A 16,634-nucleotide genomic window follows, 5' to 3' on the forward strand; every position below is an offset into this window, starting at 1 on the left:
GAGACCCCAATGGGAAAGCCAGGCCCTGGAGACCAAAAGTCCCAGGACAGTTCTGGGTCTGCCTTATGGATGCTGTGTGAGCCAGAGCAAGTGCTCTCATTGGGAGCCATCAGGAAGTGACGTGTGAAGGTGGCTTAACCTGCTCTAGGGTGTCCTGTGGACATGGCATCCTGGGCAGGCCCAGCGTGTATCTTCACACCAGTACCTGAGTAGGCTCTCAGTCTGGCCAGGCCTTTGCTTCATGCCAGCAACATCAGCACACTCACTTGTCGTTAGTAGGTAAGCAACGAGGCACTGTGAGCGCTGGTCCAGTCCTGGTCACCTGCCCCCAGAGCTTCCATCCACATCAGCCTCTGTGGCGCTGTCCTGGTGCCCCTTGGGTTTGGTCCGAAACTGCTGCCAGGGGTGAGGGGTTTCCTCTGCTGGCATGCCTTTCAGCCACTGCTTGTAATAAGCCCGGAAGCCATCGATCTTCTCCAGGTAGGTGTTCTTCCCCTTGTACTGCAAGGAGAACAGCACAGCGCTCAGCAGAGCCTGACCGTTAGCCCAGTGGCTGACACCCTGCCTACGGTGCTTGCCTGCAGATAAGCAGACCTGGCAGAAAAGTCATTTCCACCTTTGGCACTGGATACGTAGAGGGATCCTTTCCAGGCAGAGCTACCACGGAGTGGGGTAGGTTCTCCAGGCACCTGACATCTGTCTTCCTGATGTCACCCTAGCACTTCAAACGACAGTCACTCAGCACAGCCTCCCAAGCTGAAGAAGATAAGCCAGGCAGACACTAAAGGAGCTGGCAGGAGCTGTGCAGAAGCTGTGACAGAGTACTGTCAGAGACACTTGGAAGGTTTTAACAATTCTAGCTTGAATGTGCCTAGTATCGTCTGAAAGCAGATAAAGTAAAACCTGACAGTCCAGAGAACCAGCTGAGGTGGGATGAGCAGGATAAATAAACTAGTCTTCAGGCCTGAGTCTTGAGGTTGTTGGACCTCACACGACCTCTAGGGGGTGCTGCATTGTACACTGAAGATAGGTGTAACTTGTCACAAGAACACTGACCCAGCAGTTCAGAGCGCTGGGCTTTGTTCTTGGGCACACAGCTGTCCGGCCAGGCCTTCACAGTGGACCCACGCTCCTGCCGCTTGGTGTGTCCCTGCCACTGTCTCCCCCCGTCATCTGGCTGTGTTCTTCCTCACCATAAACACTTGGGATGCTCAATACAGAAGGTGATGCTATGGATCCAAAAGAGCCAACACCAGAGTGATGGCCTCCAGACAGCAGCAAGGGATGTAGCCACTACCACACCAAGTGTCCTGCCTGCTGCTAAGACCGAGAATGTGCACTTGAGGGGAGAGAGGCAGACGCCGACAGGCAAGTCTAAACTACAGGAGCCTGGGATTCGGTGAGGGGGCCTCACACATGCACATGCACTTATCAGTTACAACATGAGGGACTTGAAAAGCTCGTGAGATGATAGGCCCAGCATGGAGTCTGGCAGCTGAAGTCCTCACCTTGCACACACTGCGATCCTATATGGGTGCTGGTTCTAATCAACAGCCTCACGTCCCATCCAGCTCCCTGCTTGTGGCCTGGGAAAGTAGTCAAGGACGGCCCAAAGCTTTGGGACCCTGCACCCGCGTGGGAGACCTGGAAGAGGCTCTAGGCTCCTGACTTCAAATCAGCTCAGTACCAGCCGTTGCAGTCACTTGGGGTGTGAATTATCGGACAAAATATCTTCCTCACTTGTCTCCTCCTCTGTATATCTGACTTTCTAATAAGTAAATCTTTAAAACAAACAAAAAAGATGCGCATCTTCCATGAACTTAATGAAGCCCCCTCACAGCTTTAGGATTGGAGTGTGCACAGCTGGGGTAGGGAGTCACTAAAGCATCTCTAAATCAACAGCTGCAGTGGAGATCTACAGGACAAAGAGGAAAGTCGGGAGGGGGAGGGAATACCAACAGGAACAGCTGGTGATGTCCAGAAACTGTCTGCAGGCCACGTGGGCCTGAGAGCCAACTCAGGGAAGACTGGCCTGGGATGCAAGATGAACCGGCGGGGGACAGACCTGTGAATGTCCCAGCGGAAGCTGCTGGTCAGTTTAAGGGTATCCTCAAAGGGCTTGGAATGGGGGTGGCACTGGGGATGCGCATACCCGGTCGAAGGTGGGTGGGTACTGAGCAGCAAACTCCAGCTGGCGGATGACCACCTCATTCACGGGCACCGAGTTCTGCCGCATGTCCTTGAGGATGTCGATGAGGTAGCTGTAGTCCAGTCTCTTCAGGGCTGCGTTGATGAGGGTGCTGTAGATGTGGGTGTTGGGTGTCATCTGGCATTTCTGGAATGTCATGGGCACCACCCAGTCAGAAAGGTGATGGAACTGGAAGAACACTCCAGTCCTAAATGGGCAGATGGAAGTCTGCCCATTCCTGCCCTGCCCGGGGCCTGCTCACCTTCATGTCTGCAAGCAGCTGCAGGCCATCCCTGTGCCGGCGGCACCCGATGGCAAGGTTGCAGAATGTCTGCAGGTTCGGGATGACGCCCCTCTTCGCCAGGACTGGCAGCAATGCCTGTGAGGACAGACATGGCATCACAGGGGCCTAAAGAGCCTCCCAGCGCAACCCTTGCACTTGACACTGGAGGTCCTGGCCCACAGATCTCACGGCTCCCTCTGCTGACCTCATCACACCACTGCCCTTAGGTCAGCACTTGAGACCTGGGTTGCCTATGGCCTGTGCTCAGCAGCAGCTCCTTAGAATCCCACGGCTCTGCATGTACGCTGTGCCAGCCAGTCCAACATGCTGTTTGCTCCCCCCAGCACCCTCCCAACTGCAGGCTGTATCAGGGGATTTGGTAGCACTGAGTCCTGAGTAAGGGCCACACTGACCAGAGCGTTGAGGTCCCTATGGAAAGGCTCCACCCAGCACCGTCTTGGGTCCCTCACTTTCACGTCTGCAAGCAGGCAAGCTCACCCAGAAGACTATGGGCCTGTGGTCAGAGCACTCAGGGCAGAGCGCCAGCAAAAAGCCACGGGCCCGTGGCGGGGGTGAGCTGGGCTGTGTTCGGCCTAGCGCTTACGAGCTGCTTGAGATGCCTGCATCTCAAATGGAGTGCCCGGGTTTGGGTCCTGGCTTGGGTCCTGCCAGACGGTGGTGGGCATAGTTCCTGCTAAAGGCTGAGCTCCCAGCCCCCCAGCTTTGGTTTGGCCCAGCTTCAACGATCACCGGCACCGAGTGAACCAGCAGATGGGAGCAGTTTCTCTATCTCTCAAAACAAAAATAAATAAATTAATTAAAACTGAAAAGCTTATGGTGTAAGTTGACAAAATCCTGTTAGGCCCTAATGTCCCTACCTGTTTGTAGGGAGTCACAGAGCAGCAGGGCCGCCTGGGTGGGGGTCAGAGAACTCACTGACAAGATGCAGTGAGAAGGGTGTCTGGCAGAGTCAGCACAATGTGACAGGGACGAAGGTGGCCGCAGCGCCCAGGCGTGCCCAAGCCCCTCACCTTTGCGCCCTCCAGGTCTCCCAGCTTGCTCTTCTTTCTCATCAGTGTGTTGAAGAACGTCACATCGGCCTCCACGTGGTACGTGTCAAGGGCGCTGAGCAGCGAGGATTCTGCGGGGCTCCCAGGCTCTACGACCTCAGCCAGCAGTGTGAAGGTCTTGATGTCGGGCTGGAGCCCGTGTTCTCCCATCTTGCCCAGAAAGCCTTCTAGGCCCCCCATCAAGGCCAGTCTGTGGGCCGGGGTAGTCACAGTCCCAAAGGAGACCACAGCCTGGGGGATGGCCCCAAGACTCAGAAGGTTGATTCCCAACTCCAAGGGAGGTGGCTTTGAGGCCATTGGGGTGAGGGCCACTGCGTGGCTGGGATCAGCCCTGGCTTCCATCTCAGGTCGAGCCTCACCATGTGCTCTGGCCTCCAGAGACCCTGAAGGCTTTTCAAGTGCCTGAGAAGGCTCCAGAAACAGCTGCCTCTCTAGGGCTTCCACTTGCAGCTTGGCCAACATGCTGGCATCTGCCCTGGGCTGGGCTCTCCTCCTCATCTGCCGGCTACCTGCTGGGGGCTGCAGCATGACCTTCCCCTCCCCGGACCTCAGCAGCACCTCAGAGGCCACCTCTGGGTCCCCCAAGCCGCAGTCCCGGGTTGCCCCCAAGAGCAGGTTGTAGTTCTGCAGGTGTGGCTTGAGCCCCAGACTCAGCATCTGCCTCCACACCTGCCAGGAAAGGGACAGTGTCAGCCGGGCGCTCCCGCCTTAGAAACGCTTAAGCAGAGGGAGTCCTGGGAGGCAGACACAAAGGGCGCAGGAAGATTCTGGAACATGTTTAATTCCACATTACACAAGTCTAGCAACTAAGAATTGCCAGGATTCCGGAACTGCCCTTCCCTCCTGTGTAAATCCAAAACTGTCTAGTCTCACCTTCGGCCCTGTCCCCAGGGTCCCTGGCCTGGGTGGGGGGGTCTCTGCCAGACTTCCTGTGAGCTCCTCTAAGGGACAGCTGGAGAGGCTGGGATTCAGAAGAGCCCAGGCTGACCCTGAAGGCTGGGATTCAGCAGTGTTTCCCAAGTGCCCACTGGGAGCCCAGCTGCAGATGAGGAAGCCGGGCAAGAGGGCCACTGCCCACAGGTCAGGGTCTCAAAGGTAAAGGTCTTGTAAGCCACGCACCTTCATGAGAGGTTGGGAGAGCAGCAGAGGCACGCAGCCTGTCCATGGCAGCAGAGAGCAGGAGCAGGGATTTGCGTCTAGGGTAGATGGACTTTTCGTTCCAAGTTCCACAGGTCTTACACTTTGTGGCTGTGGGACCTCTGACAAGTTACTTGTCCTTTAAGAACCTCAGTTTTCTTTCCTGCAGAACGAGGCTATCACTGCCTAGCCAGAGCAGTTTGCCAAATCACCACATGAACAGGCCTAACAAGTGACTCCTAACTAGAATAGATGTGGGCCAGAGTGGACGGAAGCAGACCTTAGTTCGTGAGGGTCAGAGGGGGGCTGCCAGAAGCTGCTTCCCAGAATTCTGCGGGAGTGGTATGAGCACCTGGTCCAAGGCTACCTCAGATCTCAGGAACTCAGACTCAGTGCAAACCACTTGGGCATCTGCTGAAACACAGATGTGGAGACAGGGATCCCACAGAGAACCTGCATTTCCGCAGCTCCCAGTCGAGCCATAGCAGAGGTAGGTGCTCGCAAGCAGCAGTGCACAGAAGGAGCAGGACGGTGGGGGAAGGCACAGACCTGCAGGGCATACCGGAAGCCCGTCTTCTTGTCCTGGATGCAACCCATGAGAAGGAAACTGAAGGTCTCCTCTGTGACCACATGCCCCTTGTGGACCATTTCCTACGAGCAGAAACAAAGTTGCCCTAGTGAGAAACCACAGCAGAGCCCAGGCCAACTGGCTGGTGTCTGCAGCGCTTGGGGGTAGGGGTCTGTTTTTAAAAATTATCTATCTGGGGCCTGGCAGCGTGGCCTAGCAGCTCAAAGTCCTCGCCTTGAATGCCCCGGGATCCCATACGGGTGCCGGTTCTAACCCCAGCAGCTCCACTTCCCATCCAGCTCCCTGCTTGTGGCCTGGGAAAGCAGTCGAGGATGGCCCAAAGCTTTGGGACCCTGCACCCACGTGGGAGACCCGGAAGAAGTTCTTGGTTTCTGGCTTCAGATCAGCTCAGTACCAGCCGTTGTGGTCACTTGGGGAGTGAATCATCTCACAGAAGATCTTCCTCTCTGTCTCTCCTTCCTCTTTGTATATCTGATTTTCCAATAAAAAATAAATCTTTAAAAAAATATATCTATTTAAAAGAGTCACAGAGAAGAAAAGACAGAGATTTGCCAACTACTGGCTCACTTCCCAGAAGGCCATGCCAGCCAGTGCTGGGGCAGACCGGAACCCCAGGAGACAGGAGCTTCCTCTAGGTCTCCCACATGGGTGGCAGTGACCCAAGTTCTTGGCTCATCTTTTGTCACTTTTCCCAGGTCATCAGCAGGAAATGAGTCAGAAGTGGAGCAACCAGTATACAAACCAGAGCCCACATGGGGATGCCAGTGTCACAGCTTTACCTACTGAACCATGCAGCCGGCCCCCAGTCTCTAATTTGGAGGAATTGGTACCCAAATGTGGCTCTGGGTTGGAACCAGCTCCAGAGCAGAGTAGCCCTACTGTTCCCCACTGGGTCCCTCTTCCTGGCCCTGCACTCAGTGGGCTTATTCAGTGCCTCTGCAAGGACACCCCAGGAGTCACTGTTTGCCTCTGGGCTCTCATGTAGCCGACTTCAAGCTTCCATCATTGGCCAGCTTGGAGCATAGGGTCAAGCACTCACCTCCCAGGGCTCAGCTGCCCCATCAGTGGAGTGGGATCCCAGGGAGTTGGGACATGCCTGCTTCCCAGGCATCCTTCATTGGTCATATCTGGCATCTATCTCATTCTCACACTTGGACCTGCCTGAGATCTCCCTGCTCACCGTCTTCTGCTCTGAGAGCTGGGGGTGAGACCCCTTCCTTGTCGGGTGGTGGGGAGCAGATGATGGGAGACACTGGCAAAGTCTTCAGAAATGTTTATTATGCAAAAACTATGAGGACCAGTGTTATGGAGTAGGGGTTTAAGCTGCCACCTGTGACACCAGCATCACATATGGATGCTGGTTCAAGTCTCGGCTGCTCCACTTCTGATCCAGCTCCCTGTTAATTCGCCTGGGAAAGCAGCAGATGATGGATCAAGTAGGTGGGCCCCAGGAGACCAGGATGGAGTTGCAGGTTCCTGGCTTTGGCCTGGCCCAGTGCTGGCTGTTTGGACCATTTGGGCAGTGAGCCAACAGAGAGACTAGTTCTCTCTCTAACGCTCCCTTTCAAATGAATAAAGAAAATCTCATTTAAAAGTAGGACAAGCCCATGTTTGGATTTAAAATCTTTTTTGAGCCCAAGATAAAAGTATCTCCTAATTCCATTTAGCCACAAGCATTGTGAAGTCCTCTGTAAAAGCCCTACTGTACCCTGGCACCCAGAGCTTTCCGGAGTGGACTTACCCAGTGCCCACTCCACACTCACTGTGTTCCTTAAGACCCTCGCACTGAGCAGCCGACCCCTCAGCTCCCTGATCCAGGGATTTCACCCCCACTGGTCCTTCTAGGCCGGGGTCCTTCCTGTGAGCCCTGACTCATCCCTAACACTCAGACTGTGAACACCATCTCCAGGAAGTCCTCCCTCCCCAGTGCTCCCCAGGCCAGCCCCATGGAAGGAACACGCCAACATACCACTACTGAGCACCTGTCAGGCCAGGCCTCCAAGGGCAAGCTGTCCCCACCTTGAACACATCCAGGCACATCCTGAGGTCTGCACATTTGGCAGCCACCTTCAGCAGGGCGTGGTATGTTTTCAGGTTGAGCTGGAAGTTTCTGGCCTGGAGCTGCTGCCGGAGTTTCAGGGCGCTCTGTAGGGCAGAGTCCTTCCAGGGGGATTCAGCACAGACATTGAACAAGGCCGTGTATGTGGCATCCGACGGCGCTAGGTCCCGCTTCTTCATCTGTTGAAACAAGAGTAACTTAGAGGTAGCACTGACGTCAGCACGATGCTCGGCCGAGCAGCTACCTCCAGGGCACCGCAAGCCTGGTCTTCAAGTCCCTGAATGCCAAAGGGATTCTGAAAGCCAAGCCTGCACGCCGAGATACACCGAAAAGAAGTCATTGTCCCTGAGTGCCCATCAGCCCACTGTGGGTGGGAGCTTCTTGCAGCTGAGTCCTCAGCTCAGAAGATACCTTGGGTTGTGAGAAGGAGCCAGAGTGGATAGAGGGGTAGATAAAGGGCTTTGCTGGGGAAGCTACTAAGATCTGAACAGAGTTTGGGATTCAGGTAAGAGTAGTGCTCAGCTGCTAGCCACTGGGTTTTGATCAAAGTATCATGGTCACCTAAGATACTAATGTGGCAGAAGCTGGTGAGGAGTCTCCAAGAGCTTTCTATGCTATCTGTACAATTTTTCTACAAATGTAAATGTATTGCAAAGTTCAAAAGAAAGAGAGAGAGAGAGAGAGAGAGAGAGAGAGAGAGAAAAGAAAGAAAGAAAAGTAACAACAAAATCCCTACAAAACAACAAGTAAAGAACTCACTGCTCCCCAAAAAAGTGATGACTACCAACAGGGAACAGAGTGGTCTGGCTTTGCAGACAGGAACCCTGTGGGAAGGCATGCAGTGATCCCCTACATTCAGAAAGGACTGAGCTCTCAACAGTCCCCTACCTACCCCTCACTTGGAGGACTGAACTCTTCGATTTTCGGTTTGGTCTCCCATTCTCCTAGGCCAAGAGATTGTCCCTGAAGGTGATGTTCCCTTATGTCTTGTAGCTACCATTTCCCCTCTCACCTCCAGCTAGAGATCAAACACCGGGGAGCAGGGTGCCAAGTGACAAGCGGACTAGAGTGAAGGGCACCCCCAGCTCCTAAGAAGGCTGAAGGAGAAAACTAATGTTCTTCCACCAGTCAACCCCTCCCAGGGCAAGGCTTTCCCGGCTTAGGATGGAAACAGCTTCCTGGCTCTGAGGATGACAAAACTAACACACCCCCGTAGGACTTACAAGGGGACTCAAAGCCCTTTCCTCAAAGGCCGAGCTTTGGAGCAGTGTCCCTCTGTGGGCACATACAGGGCACGCACGGAGAAAGTAACGGGAACCAGCTAGACATGGTGATGGGAAAGGATGGGGCACGGTAGGCATGGGGGTCCTGATAGGTGTTGAAGGGCTTGCTGCATCATCTCACTTGGCCCTGAAAATCACCTCCAGTGTACAGATGGTGATTCTGAGGCCAAAGGTTTAACTCGTCCATTGTGTCCCATCCTGGTAGGCAGCATGTCTGGATCTGCAGTCACTCTTACTGGCCTCCCAGCCCAGGCTGTGCAGAGCCTTGGCCCACCAGGTCACACTCACGTCATTGTAGAGTGCAAAGGCTTTCTTGAGGTAGCCGGCCCGGCCACAGCCCCCAATCAGCACCGTGTAGTTGCACTCCAGTGGCTGGAGACGCTCCTCCTTCAGCATCTGCCTCTCAAACAGGTCCAGGGCCTCTGCCAGCTAGACAAAACAGAGTGACAGGGTGGGAGGGGGCGGTCAGAGCAGCCTCAGTGACCCTCAATGGAGGAAGGGAGTCGAGGAGGCTGCAGGACACCACGAGACTGTGCAAGAAAGCACCCCAGGGAGCTTCCTCTAACTACACACCCCCGTGGGCTCAAAGCTGTCTCGGTTCCATTCCCATCCCCTCACCCTCAGTTCTCTCCTCTACTCCTTGATGATTTTCATGGGTCCATTCAAACAATAATTACTGAATGAGCCCAACAAGGTCTACACACTGAGGACATAGCGGCCAGCAAGAGGAAACCCCTCACAGAGCGCACATTTTGGTGTCCAAAGACAAACATCAAACGCACTGATGCGATCACACAACAGTGGCTGTGCGTCGAGCCAGTAACCACACTGCAGTGCCATTTCTAGTCCCAGTTACCCCACTTCTGATTTGGCTTCCAGTGAGTGCAACTGGAAAGGCAGCAGAAAACAGCCAGTGACTTAGACCCCTGCTACCCGTGCGAGACACCAGGGCAGAGTTCCTGGCTCCTGGCTTCAGTTTGGCCCAGCTTTGCCTTTTGCAGGCACCTGGGGAGTGAACCAGCAGATGGAACACTTCTTCCTGTAGCTCTTTCAAATAAGTACATCTACACACACACACAAGACAGGGTGAACATGCAGAGGTCCACATGCCATTTGGGACTGTCACATCTTGACTTCTCGCCTGGCCCAGCTCTTGCTTCCACTTTCCTGCTGCAGCAGACCCTGCCGGAGTCCAGCTCCAGCTGAGTTCGGAACTCGCGAAGGGTGCATGGATGAGGCGCAAAGAAAGAGACGGACCACTAGTAACTCTTCATCATCATTATGGACCACGCACAAAAGCTGTCCGCTTTATTTATACAAAATCAGTCAAACTCTGGCTCAGGCTTTTTACGTCACGCTCAAGCGGGGATTTCTAAAGATAACTCTGCCATTTGTTTCACCTAAGGCTAGGTTGCTGTTCATCTGGCATCTGGCGCCTGGCTAGGAAAAGGTTTTCAACAGATGATGCATATCGGTCAGTAGCACATTCCTACAATTGGTCTTGAGATAGTCAAGGGAGGAAGGGGCCTAAAAGATCAAAGAAGAAGGAAAGAATAGATTCCCACTACACCTGAAAGCAGAACTCCCTTGATTAGCATAGGATCAAAAGGGGGAGTTAACACTCTTGATTAACATATTGCCACAGGACGCAGCCCTAACAGCGATAGTAGCTCTTTGGCTAAAAAACGGCACTAGCAACATTAGCTTCTAAGTTCCTATTGACGTTTAACAGTAACTCCGCAGAGGCAGGCAATGCCTGAATAGATTACAGAATTCTCAGTGGGGTTGTCTGGTGTCCATGCAAAGGGAGGCAGAGCCGCATTCAGGTGTTGTAGAGACATCCGCCAGGCCTTGCCACACAGCGGGGAGTTCCTTGCAACCTTGCCTGCAATGGAGCCACGCTCTTCACACCTTCCTGTCTTCCACCCCCATCACACGGACTCCAGCAAGACCCTAGGAATCAGTGGTGACAATTCAGAAGTAACTGGGTTCCTGCCACCCATGTGAGAGGCCTGGACTGAGTTCGAGGCCTGGACTGAGTTCGAGGCTCCTGGCTGCAGCCTGGCCCAGCTGTTGCAGGCGATTGGAGGGAACTGGCAGACACAAACTATCTGTCTCCCGCTGCTTTTCAAGCAGAAAGAAAAATGCGAGGAATGCACTTTTTAGATATGATCAGACTGGGCCTCATTCAGAAACTGACTTATGAACAAAGACCTAAGGAAGAGAAAGGAGCAGCCACGTGGCTGAGTGCACAGCCAGGGTCCTGAGTCAGGACCGTGCCTGGAGTAGGTATCAGCTGAAGTGCTAAACTGTAGCCGCACACTAACCAGACAGCACAAACCGGGGGATGAGGGTACACGGGTGACAGGTGACAGGGTGGTAGAAACCACTTGCAGGCTCCATAAGCATGGTGAGAATTTAGGCTTCCCTTTGTTTAAATCTTTTTTAAAGATTTATTTATTTGGGTCTGGCATGATGGCCTAGAGGCTAAAGTCATCGTCTTGAACACACCAGGATCCCATATGGTGCCAGTTCTAATCCCGGCGGCCCTGCTTCCCATCCAGCTCCCTGCTTGTGGTCAGGGAAAGCAGTTGAGGACGGCCCAAAGCCTTGGGACTCTGCATCCATGTGGAAGACCTGGAAGAGGCTCTGGGATCCTGGCTTCAAATCAGCTCAGTACCAGCCATTGCGGTCACTTGGGGATTGAATCATTGAACAGAAGATCTTCCTCTCTGTCTCTCCTCCTCTTTGTATATCTGACTTTCTAATAAAAACAATTGAATCTTTAAAAATATATATTTATTTACTTTATTGGAAAGTCAGAAGAGACATGGAAGATCTTCCGTCTGCTTATTCACGGCCACAATGGTCAGAGCTGTGCCAATCTGAAGCCAGGAGCTAGCAGCCTCTTCCAGGTTTCCCATCTTGGTGCAGAGTCCCAAGGCTTTGGGCCATCCTCAACTGCTTTCCCAGGCCACAAGCAGGGAGCTGGATGGGAAGCGGGACTGCTGGGATATGAACCCGCACCAATATGGGATCCCAGTGCATGCAAGATGAGGACTTTAGCCACTAGGCTACAGCCCACTTGATTTAATTCTTAACTTTTCTTTTTAAAGATTTATTCTTTTTTTAATTTTAAAGGCAGAAAGAGAGAGATCAATCTTTCAACTGTTGGTTCAATCTCCAAAGATCCCCAACTGCCAGAGCTGAGCTGATCCTAAGCAAGAAACCAGTAGCTTCTTCTTGGTCTCCGATGTAGGTGCAGGGGTCCAAGGACTTTAGCCTTCCTCTGCTGTTTTCCCAGGCCATAAGCTAGGAGTTGAATCCCAAACTGGTGCCCATACGGGAGGCCAGGGCTGCAGAAGGAGGCTTGGCCTAACTATGCCATCGCTCCTGCTACTAATTCTTAACTTTTCTTTATGGAAAACTTCAAATGTACACCAAAGCAGAGTAAGTAACATTGACTAGTATGACTGTTACTCCTTACCCAATCTTACTTCATCCATAGCTCATACTCTCCCTCAATACTCTTTTTTATTGATTTTCATTTCATTAAAATGCAAAGAGATAGTGACAGAAGGATATTCTGTCTGCTGGGTCACCCCTCAAAGTCCCAGGACAAGGGCTGGACCAAGCTGGAAACAGGAAGACCAGGAACTTAAATTAACTCTCCCACACAGGTGACAGAGACCTAAGCACTTAAGCCATCATCTACTGCCTGCCAAGCTGTGCACTAGTAGAAAGATAGACTGGGGATTGGTGTAATGGCGCAGCACATTAATCCACCTGCCGGTGCCGAATACTACATGGATTCATGTGCTGGCTGCTCCATCTTCCATCCAGCTCCCTCCTTGTGGCCTGGGAAAGCAGTCGAGGACGGCCCACAGCCTTGGGACCCTGCACCAGGATGGGAAACCTGGAAGAGGCTCCCATCTCCTGGCTTCAGACTGACACAACTTCGACCACTGTGGCCGCTCAGGGAGTGAATAAGCAGACGGAAGATCTTCCTCCCTGTCACTTCTCCTCTCTGATCTGCCTTTCCAATAAATAAATAAATAAATATTAAAAAAAAAAAGTAGGTGGTAGATGAGAAGCCTCAAGCCAGGCACTCTGATATGGGATGTGGGTGTCCCATACACCTTCCTCTGCCTCAGTTTTTAAAGCAAGTCCCTGACATACAATCATTTCACCTAAAAGATCCTTAATGTAGGAGGACAGTGTGACCCTAGAGGGTGTGCAAGCACAGGATTATAGCTGATTGGATAATATTTGCATGAGAACAACCGAATGGCTACCTTTTGTATACCTGATTGGATATCATTTGTATAAGAACAGTTGAGTGGACAGTATGTGTGTGAGAACACTTGGTGGAAAATACAAGACAAAAGGAGTTTCAGACAAAAGCTTAGAAACTGTTGATGGGTTTTGTTGATGAACTCAATACTTCCTCCCTTATCCCATATGACCCTCAGTGTATAAAGCCTGATGCCACTAATAAACTTCGGCTTTGATCATCAGTCAGGGTCCACGCCTGCTATTATCAGCTCCACCTGCTATTATCAGCTCCGTGCACCAAGTCCATCGCTGTGGGACAGAGACACATAATTCCTAAAGATTTTAAAACAGAAACTGGGCCCTGTGCGATAGCATAGCAGTTAAGGTTCTCGCCTTAAATGAGCCAGGATCCCATATGGTCGCTGGTTCTAATCCCAGCGGCCCTGCTTCCCATCCAGCTCCCTGCTGGGAAAGCAGTCGAGGACAGCCCAAAGCTTTGGGACCCTGCACCCGCGTGGCTTCGGATCAGCGCAGCTCCAACTGTTGCAGCCGCTTGGGGAGTGAATCATCGCACAGAAGATCTTCGTCTCTGTCTCTCTTGCTCTCTGAATATCTGACTTTCCAATAAAAATAAAATAAATCTAAGAAAGAAAAAACAAACCATTAGCTTTTGCCATTATCAATATCTAAAAAAATGACCATTAAAAATCACTAAACAGACCTGACGTGATAGTCTAGTGGTTAAATCCTTGTCTTGCAGGCACTGGGATACCATATGGGTACCAGTTCGTATCCCAGTTCCTCCACTTCCCATCCAGGCCCCTGCTTGTGGCCTGGGAAAGCAGTGGAGAATAGACCAAAGTGTTGGGACCCTGCACCCATGTGGGAGACCCAGAATAAGCTCCTGGCTCCTGAATTTGGATCAGTTCAGCTCTGGCTGTTGTGGACACTTGGGGAATGAACCAGTGGATGGAAGATCTTTCTATATCTCCTTCTGATTACATATCTGCCTTTCCAATAAAAAAGTAAATCTTTTAAAAAAAATCACTGAAAGCAGTGCACATTTTTGACAAGCCCAATGTGACCTGCAATCTGACACCTATGTGCCGTGACGCGGGCAGCAAGCAGCCCAGTGCCGAGTGTCCTCACAGCTGAGGGGGCGAGGAGAAAGACGGAATGGAAATTCAAGGGCAGGGCTGTGAGAGCTTGATGCTGGTGGCAGAGTTGATAGCAGAAGCCGAAAACCTTGGAATAACCTGAAGGCCTCTGGCCCTGGCCAACAAAGTTAACAGGACTGCCATCTCATTGAGATGAAGAAATGTGGGTAAAACCAAGCTGGAACAGAACTTTCCGGCCTGGCTTTGTCGGCCTTGGATGCAACGATAAGTGCTGACGGAGATGACAAGATCAGATGCATAGGCAGGAGACAACTCTCGCGGGACCAGCAGTGGGGAGAGGTGAGGGCAGGACACTGGAGCCACTGTGAGTAAAGAATGAAGGTACGTGACATCTGAAGACATCCTTGACAAGACAGCAAGCCGCTCCACTCACCTTGCCTTCGTTGATGAGGCCTTTGCACCGGAAGAAGTACCAATGTGGGGTGTTTCTCCGGCCTCGCCATGGTTTGGGCTCTAGTTCCTCATCTTCCTCAGCACTCTGTTCCTGGAGCCGGAGGTCATACAGCTGGGTTGTTGATTTGCGGAACATTCTTCGGGAGGAGTACTTGTCAGAAAGGGTACCAAAGCCTTCCTCCTCCTCTTCCTCCTGAGAGACTGTGGGGCTGGGCTGGCTCAGTTCAGAGCAGCCACTGCTCTTGGTCTGCGGGGTGCCCTGGTCCAGAGGCAGCTGAGAGAGGGAGCTGCTGGAGGCGGCTGACACCTGCCGAGTGAGCCACACAGAATGCCCCGGGACTCCTGCCCAACGGGCTCTGACCAGGCCTAGGTGCTGCAGAACCGACAGTCCCATGGGACGGGAGCCGAAGAGCTGGGCGAGTCTCATGAGGTCCATCTCGGACTTTCCTGTCCTGCCAGGACCTGGAACATGTCAGCAAAAACAAGGACATCAATGAGGGCTCCCAGCCCCAACAGGCAGAAAGAAGAGAAGGGGTTCCAAGCATGGGCTCCAGGAATGCAAAAAGCTGGGGTTCAGACTTCAGCTTCCTTAAACAGCATGCACCTATCTGTCCTACTGTTCTGGTTTCAGTGTTACCTGTAAGCTGAGGTTAACAATGACAGCATCCACACACGCCGGGACAACAATGGAACGAGGGGTGGTCTCCTGTGTACGGCAGGGAGCACAGCACCAAAACAGGGACCACTCAGTAAAGCTATTATCCTCAGTGCACACCTTAAACTCTTTCACATGTTTGGCAGGCCAGCAGGCCACCACTTGGGACACCCCATCCCATGTGAACCCCTGATTCACATCTACACCTGCTTCTGAGGTGACAACTCAAGTATGTGGGTCCCTGCCACCATGTTCCCGACTTTGGCTTAACCCAACCCTGGAAGTTGCCGGCATTTCGAAAGAGACCCAGAGGACGGAAGGCCTCCACCTCTGACTCGGAGGCCTTCCGAACAAACAAAATAAAGCAAAACGAGCATAACCATATAACAGCTTGAAAATATCTTAAGGTCTGGTTACAAAAGGACATGATAACTGGAAAGTACGTAGGGGTGGTGGCAAATTGGAGGGGCCAGTGACTGAGGGAGAGCAAGCAAAGGGACGTGCTGTGTTCCCACAGCCATGGGGCCATCCCCAAAACTGGGCAGCCGGGGAGGGGCTGCCTTTGAAGCTAGGGCCTGTATTAAACATCCCTGACTTAGCAACCATCCTCCGCATGGACAAGGCTTCCCATGGTAACACGCACGGTGTCTACACGCATTCATCAAAATCCACTGAATTTCCAGAAGGATGGGTGGGAGGGATGAAATATCATCATATTCTTAGAATTGTATCTAAAAATGATATCGAATCCGTTAAGAAAAAAGCCTAATAGGGGCCCAGCGCAGTGGCACAGTGGTTAAGGTCCTCGCCTTGCACGCCCGGGATCCCATATGGGCGCCGGTTCTATCCCGGCAGCCCCGCTTCCTTTCCAGCTCCCTGCCTGTGGCCTGGGAAAGCAGCAGAGGACGGCCCAACGATTTGGGACCCTGCACCCGCGTGGGAGACCTGGAAGAGGCTCCTGGCTTCGGATCGGCATAGCATCAGCTTGGGCAGTGAATCATCGGATGCAAGATCTTCCTCTCTGTCTCTGCTCTCTGTATATCCGCCTTTCCAATAAATAAATAATAAAAATAAATCTTTAAAAAAAAGAATATTTATAAAAAAAGCCTAATAATTAAAAATCTTTACAAACATATAATTTTTAAAAAGAATTACCAAGACAACACTAATAACATACACATAAGCATTTTAAGCTAAGTTAGAAGTATCTGTTCTTTTGCAGATGCATTCCATAACAGAATCCCAGCACACGTGAGTGGAATTCGTGGTCGCTGCAGAACTGCCCAACTGCCATTTACCCACACCCCCACGTGCCGTTTCCGCTCTGTCAGTTCGATTTCATAAGGAAAACAAAGGGGGCGACCTCGTTCCCTCCCAGATCTCTTCATCCACCAGGGTAACCCCAACTCTCCGACCCGTCACACCCTCAGACGTTCGCCGGGAACCCTGGTCAACCCGACCCGTCTTGGCCTGGCCGTCAGCGCCTCGGTTTCCCCGGACGCGCCCGGCCGCCTCCTGTGAGGA

At 52.4% G+C, this 16,634-nt stretch overlaps 1 protein-coding gene across 1 annotated transcript; it reads right to left on the minus strand.

Annotated features, from left to right (window-relative positions):
* Positions 1-33: 33 nt before the first annotated feature.
* Positions 34-14,975, minus strand: PTCD1 (pentatricopeptide repeat domain 1). The gene is made up of 8 exons (XM_040980368.1): positions 14,436-14,975; positions 8,898-9,038; positions 7,287-7,505; positions 5,228-5,329; positions 3,503-4,210; positions 2,451-2,567; positions 2,153-2,335; positions 34-501 (listed from the first exon to the last, which is right to left on the minus strand). Exons 1-8 carry the CDS (start codon positions 14,889-14,891, stop codon positions 319-321), a joined length of 2,109 nt encoding a protein of 702 aa, XP_040836302.1. The 5' UTR covers positions 14,892-14,975; the 3' UTR covers positions 34-318.
* Between the last annotated feature and the right edge of the window lie 1,659 nt (positions 14,976-16,634).

The sequence above is a fragment of the Ochotona curzoniae genome, unplaced genomic scaffold (assembly GCF_017591425.1).
Source record: "Ochotona curzoniae isolate NIBS_2020 unplaced genomic scaffold, NIBS_Ocur_1.0 contig_3437, whole genome shotgun sequence".
In the NCBI taxonomy this organism is placed as follows: domain Eukaryota; kingdom Metazoa; phylum Chordata; class Mammalia; order Lagomorpha; family Ochotonidae; genus Ochotona; species Ochotona curzoniae.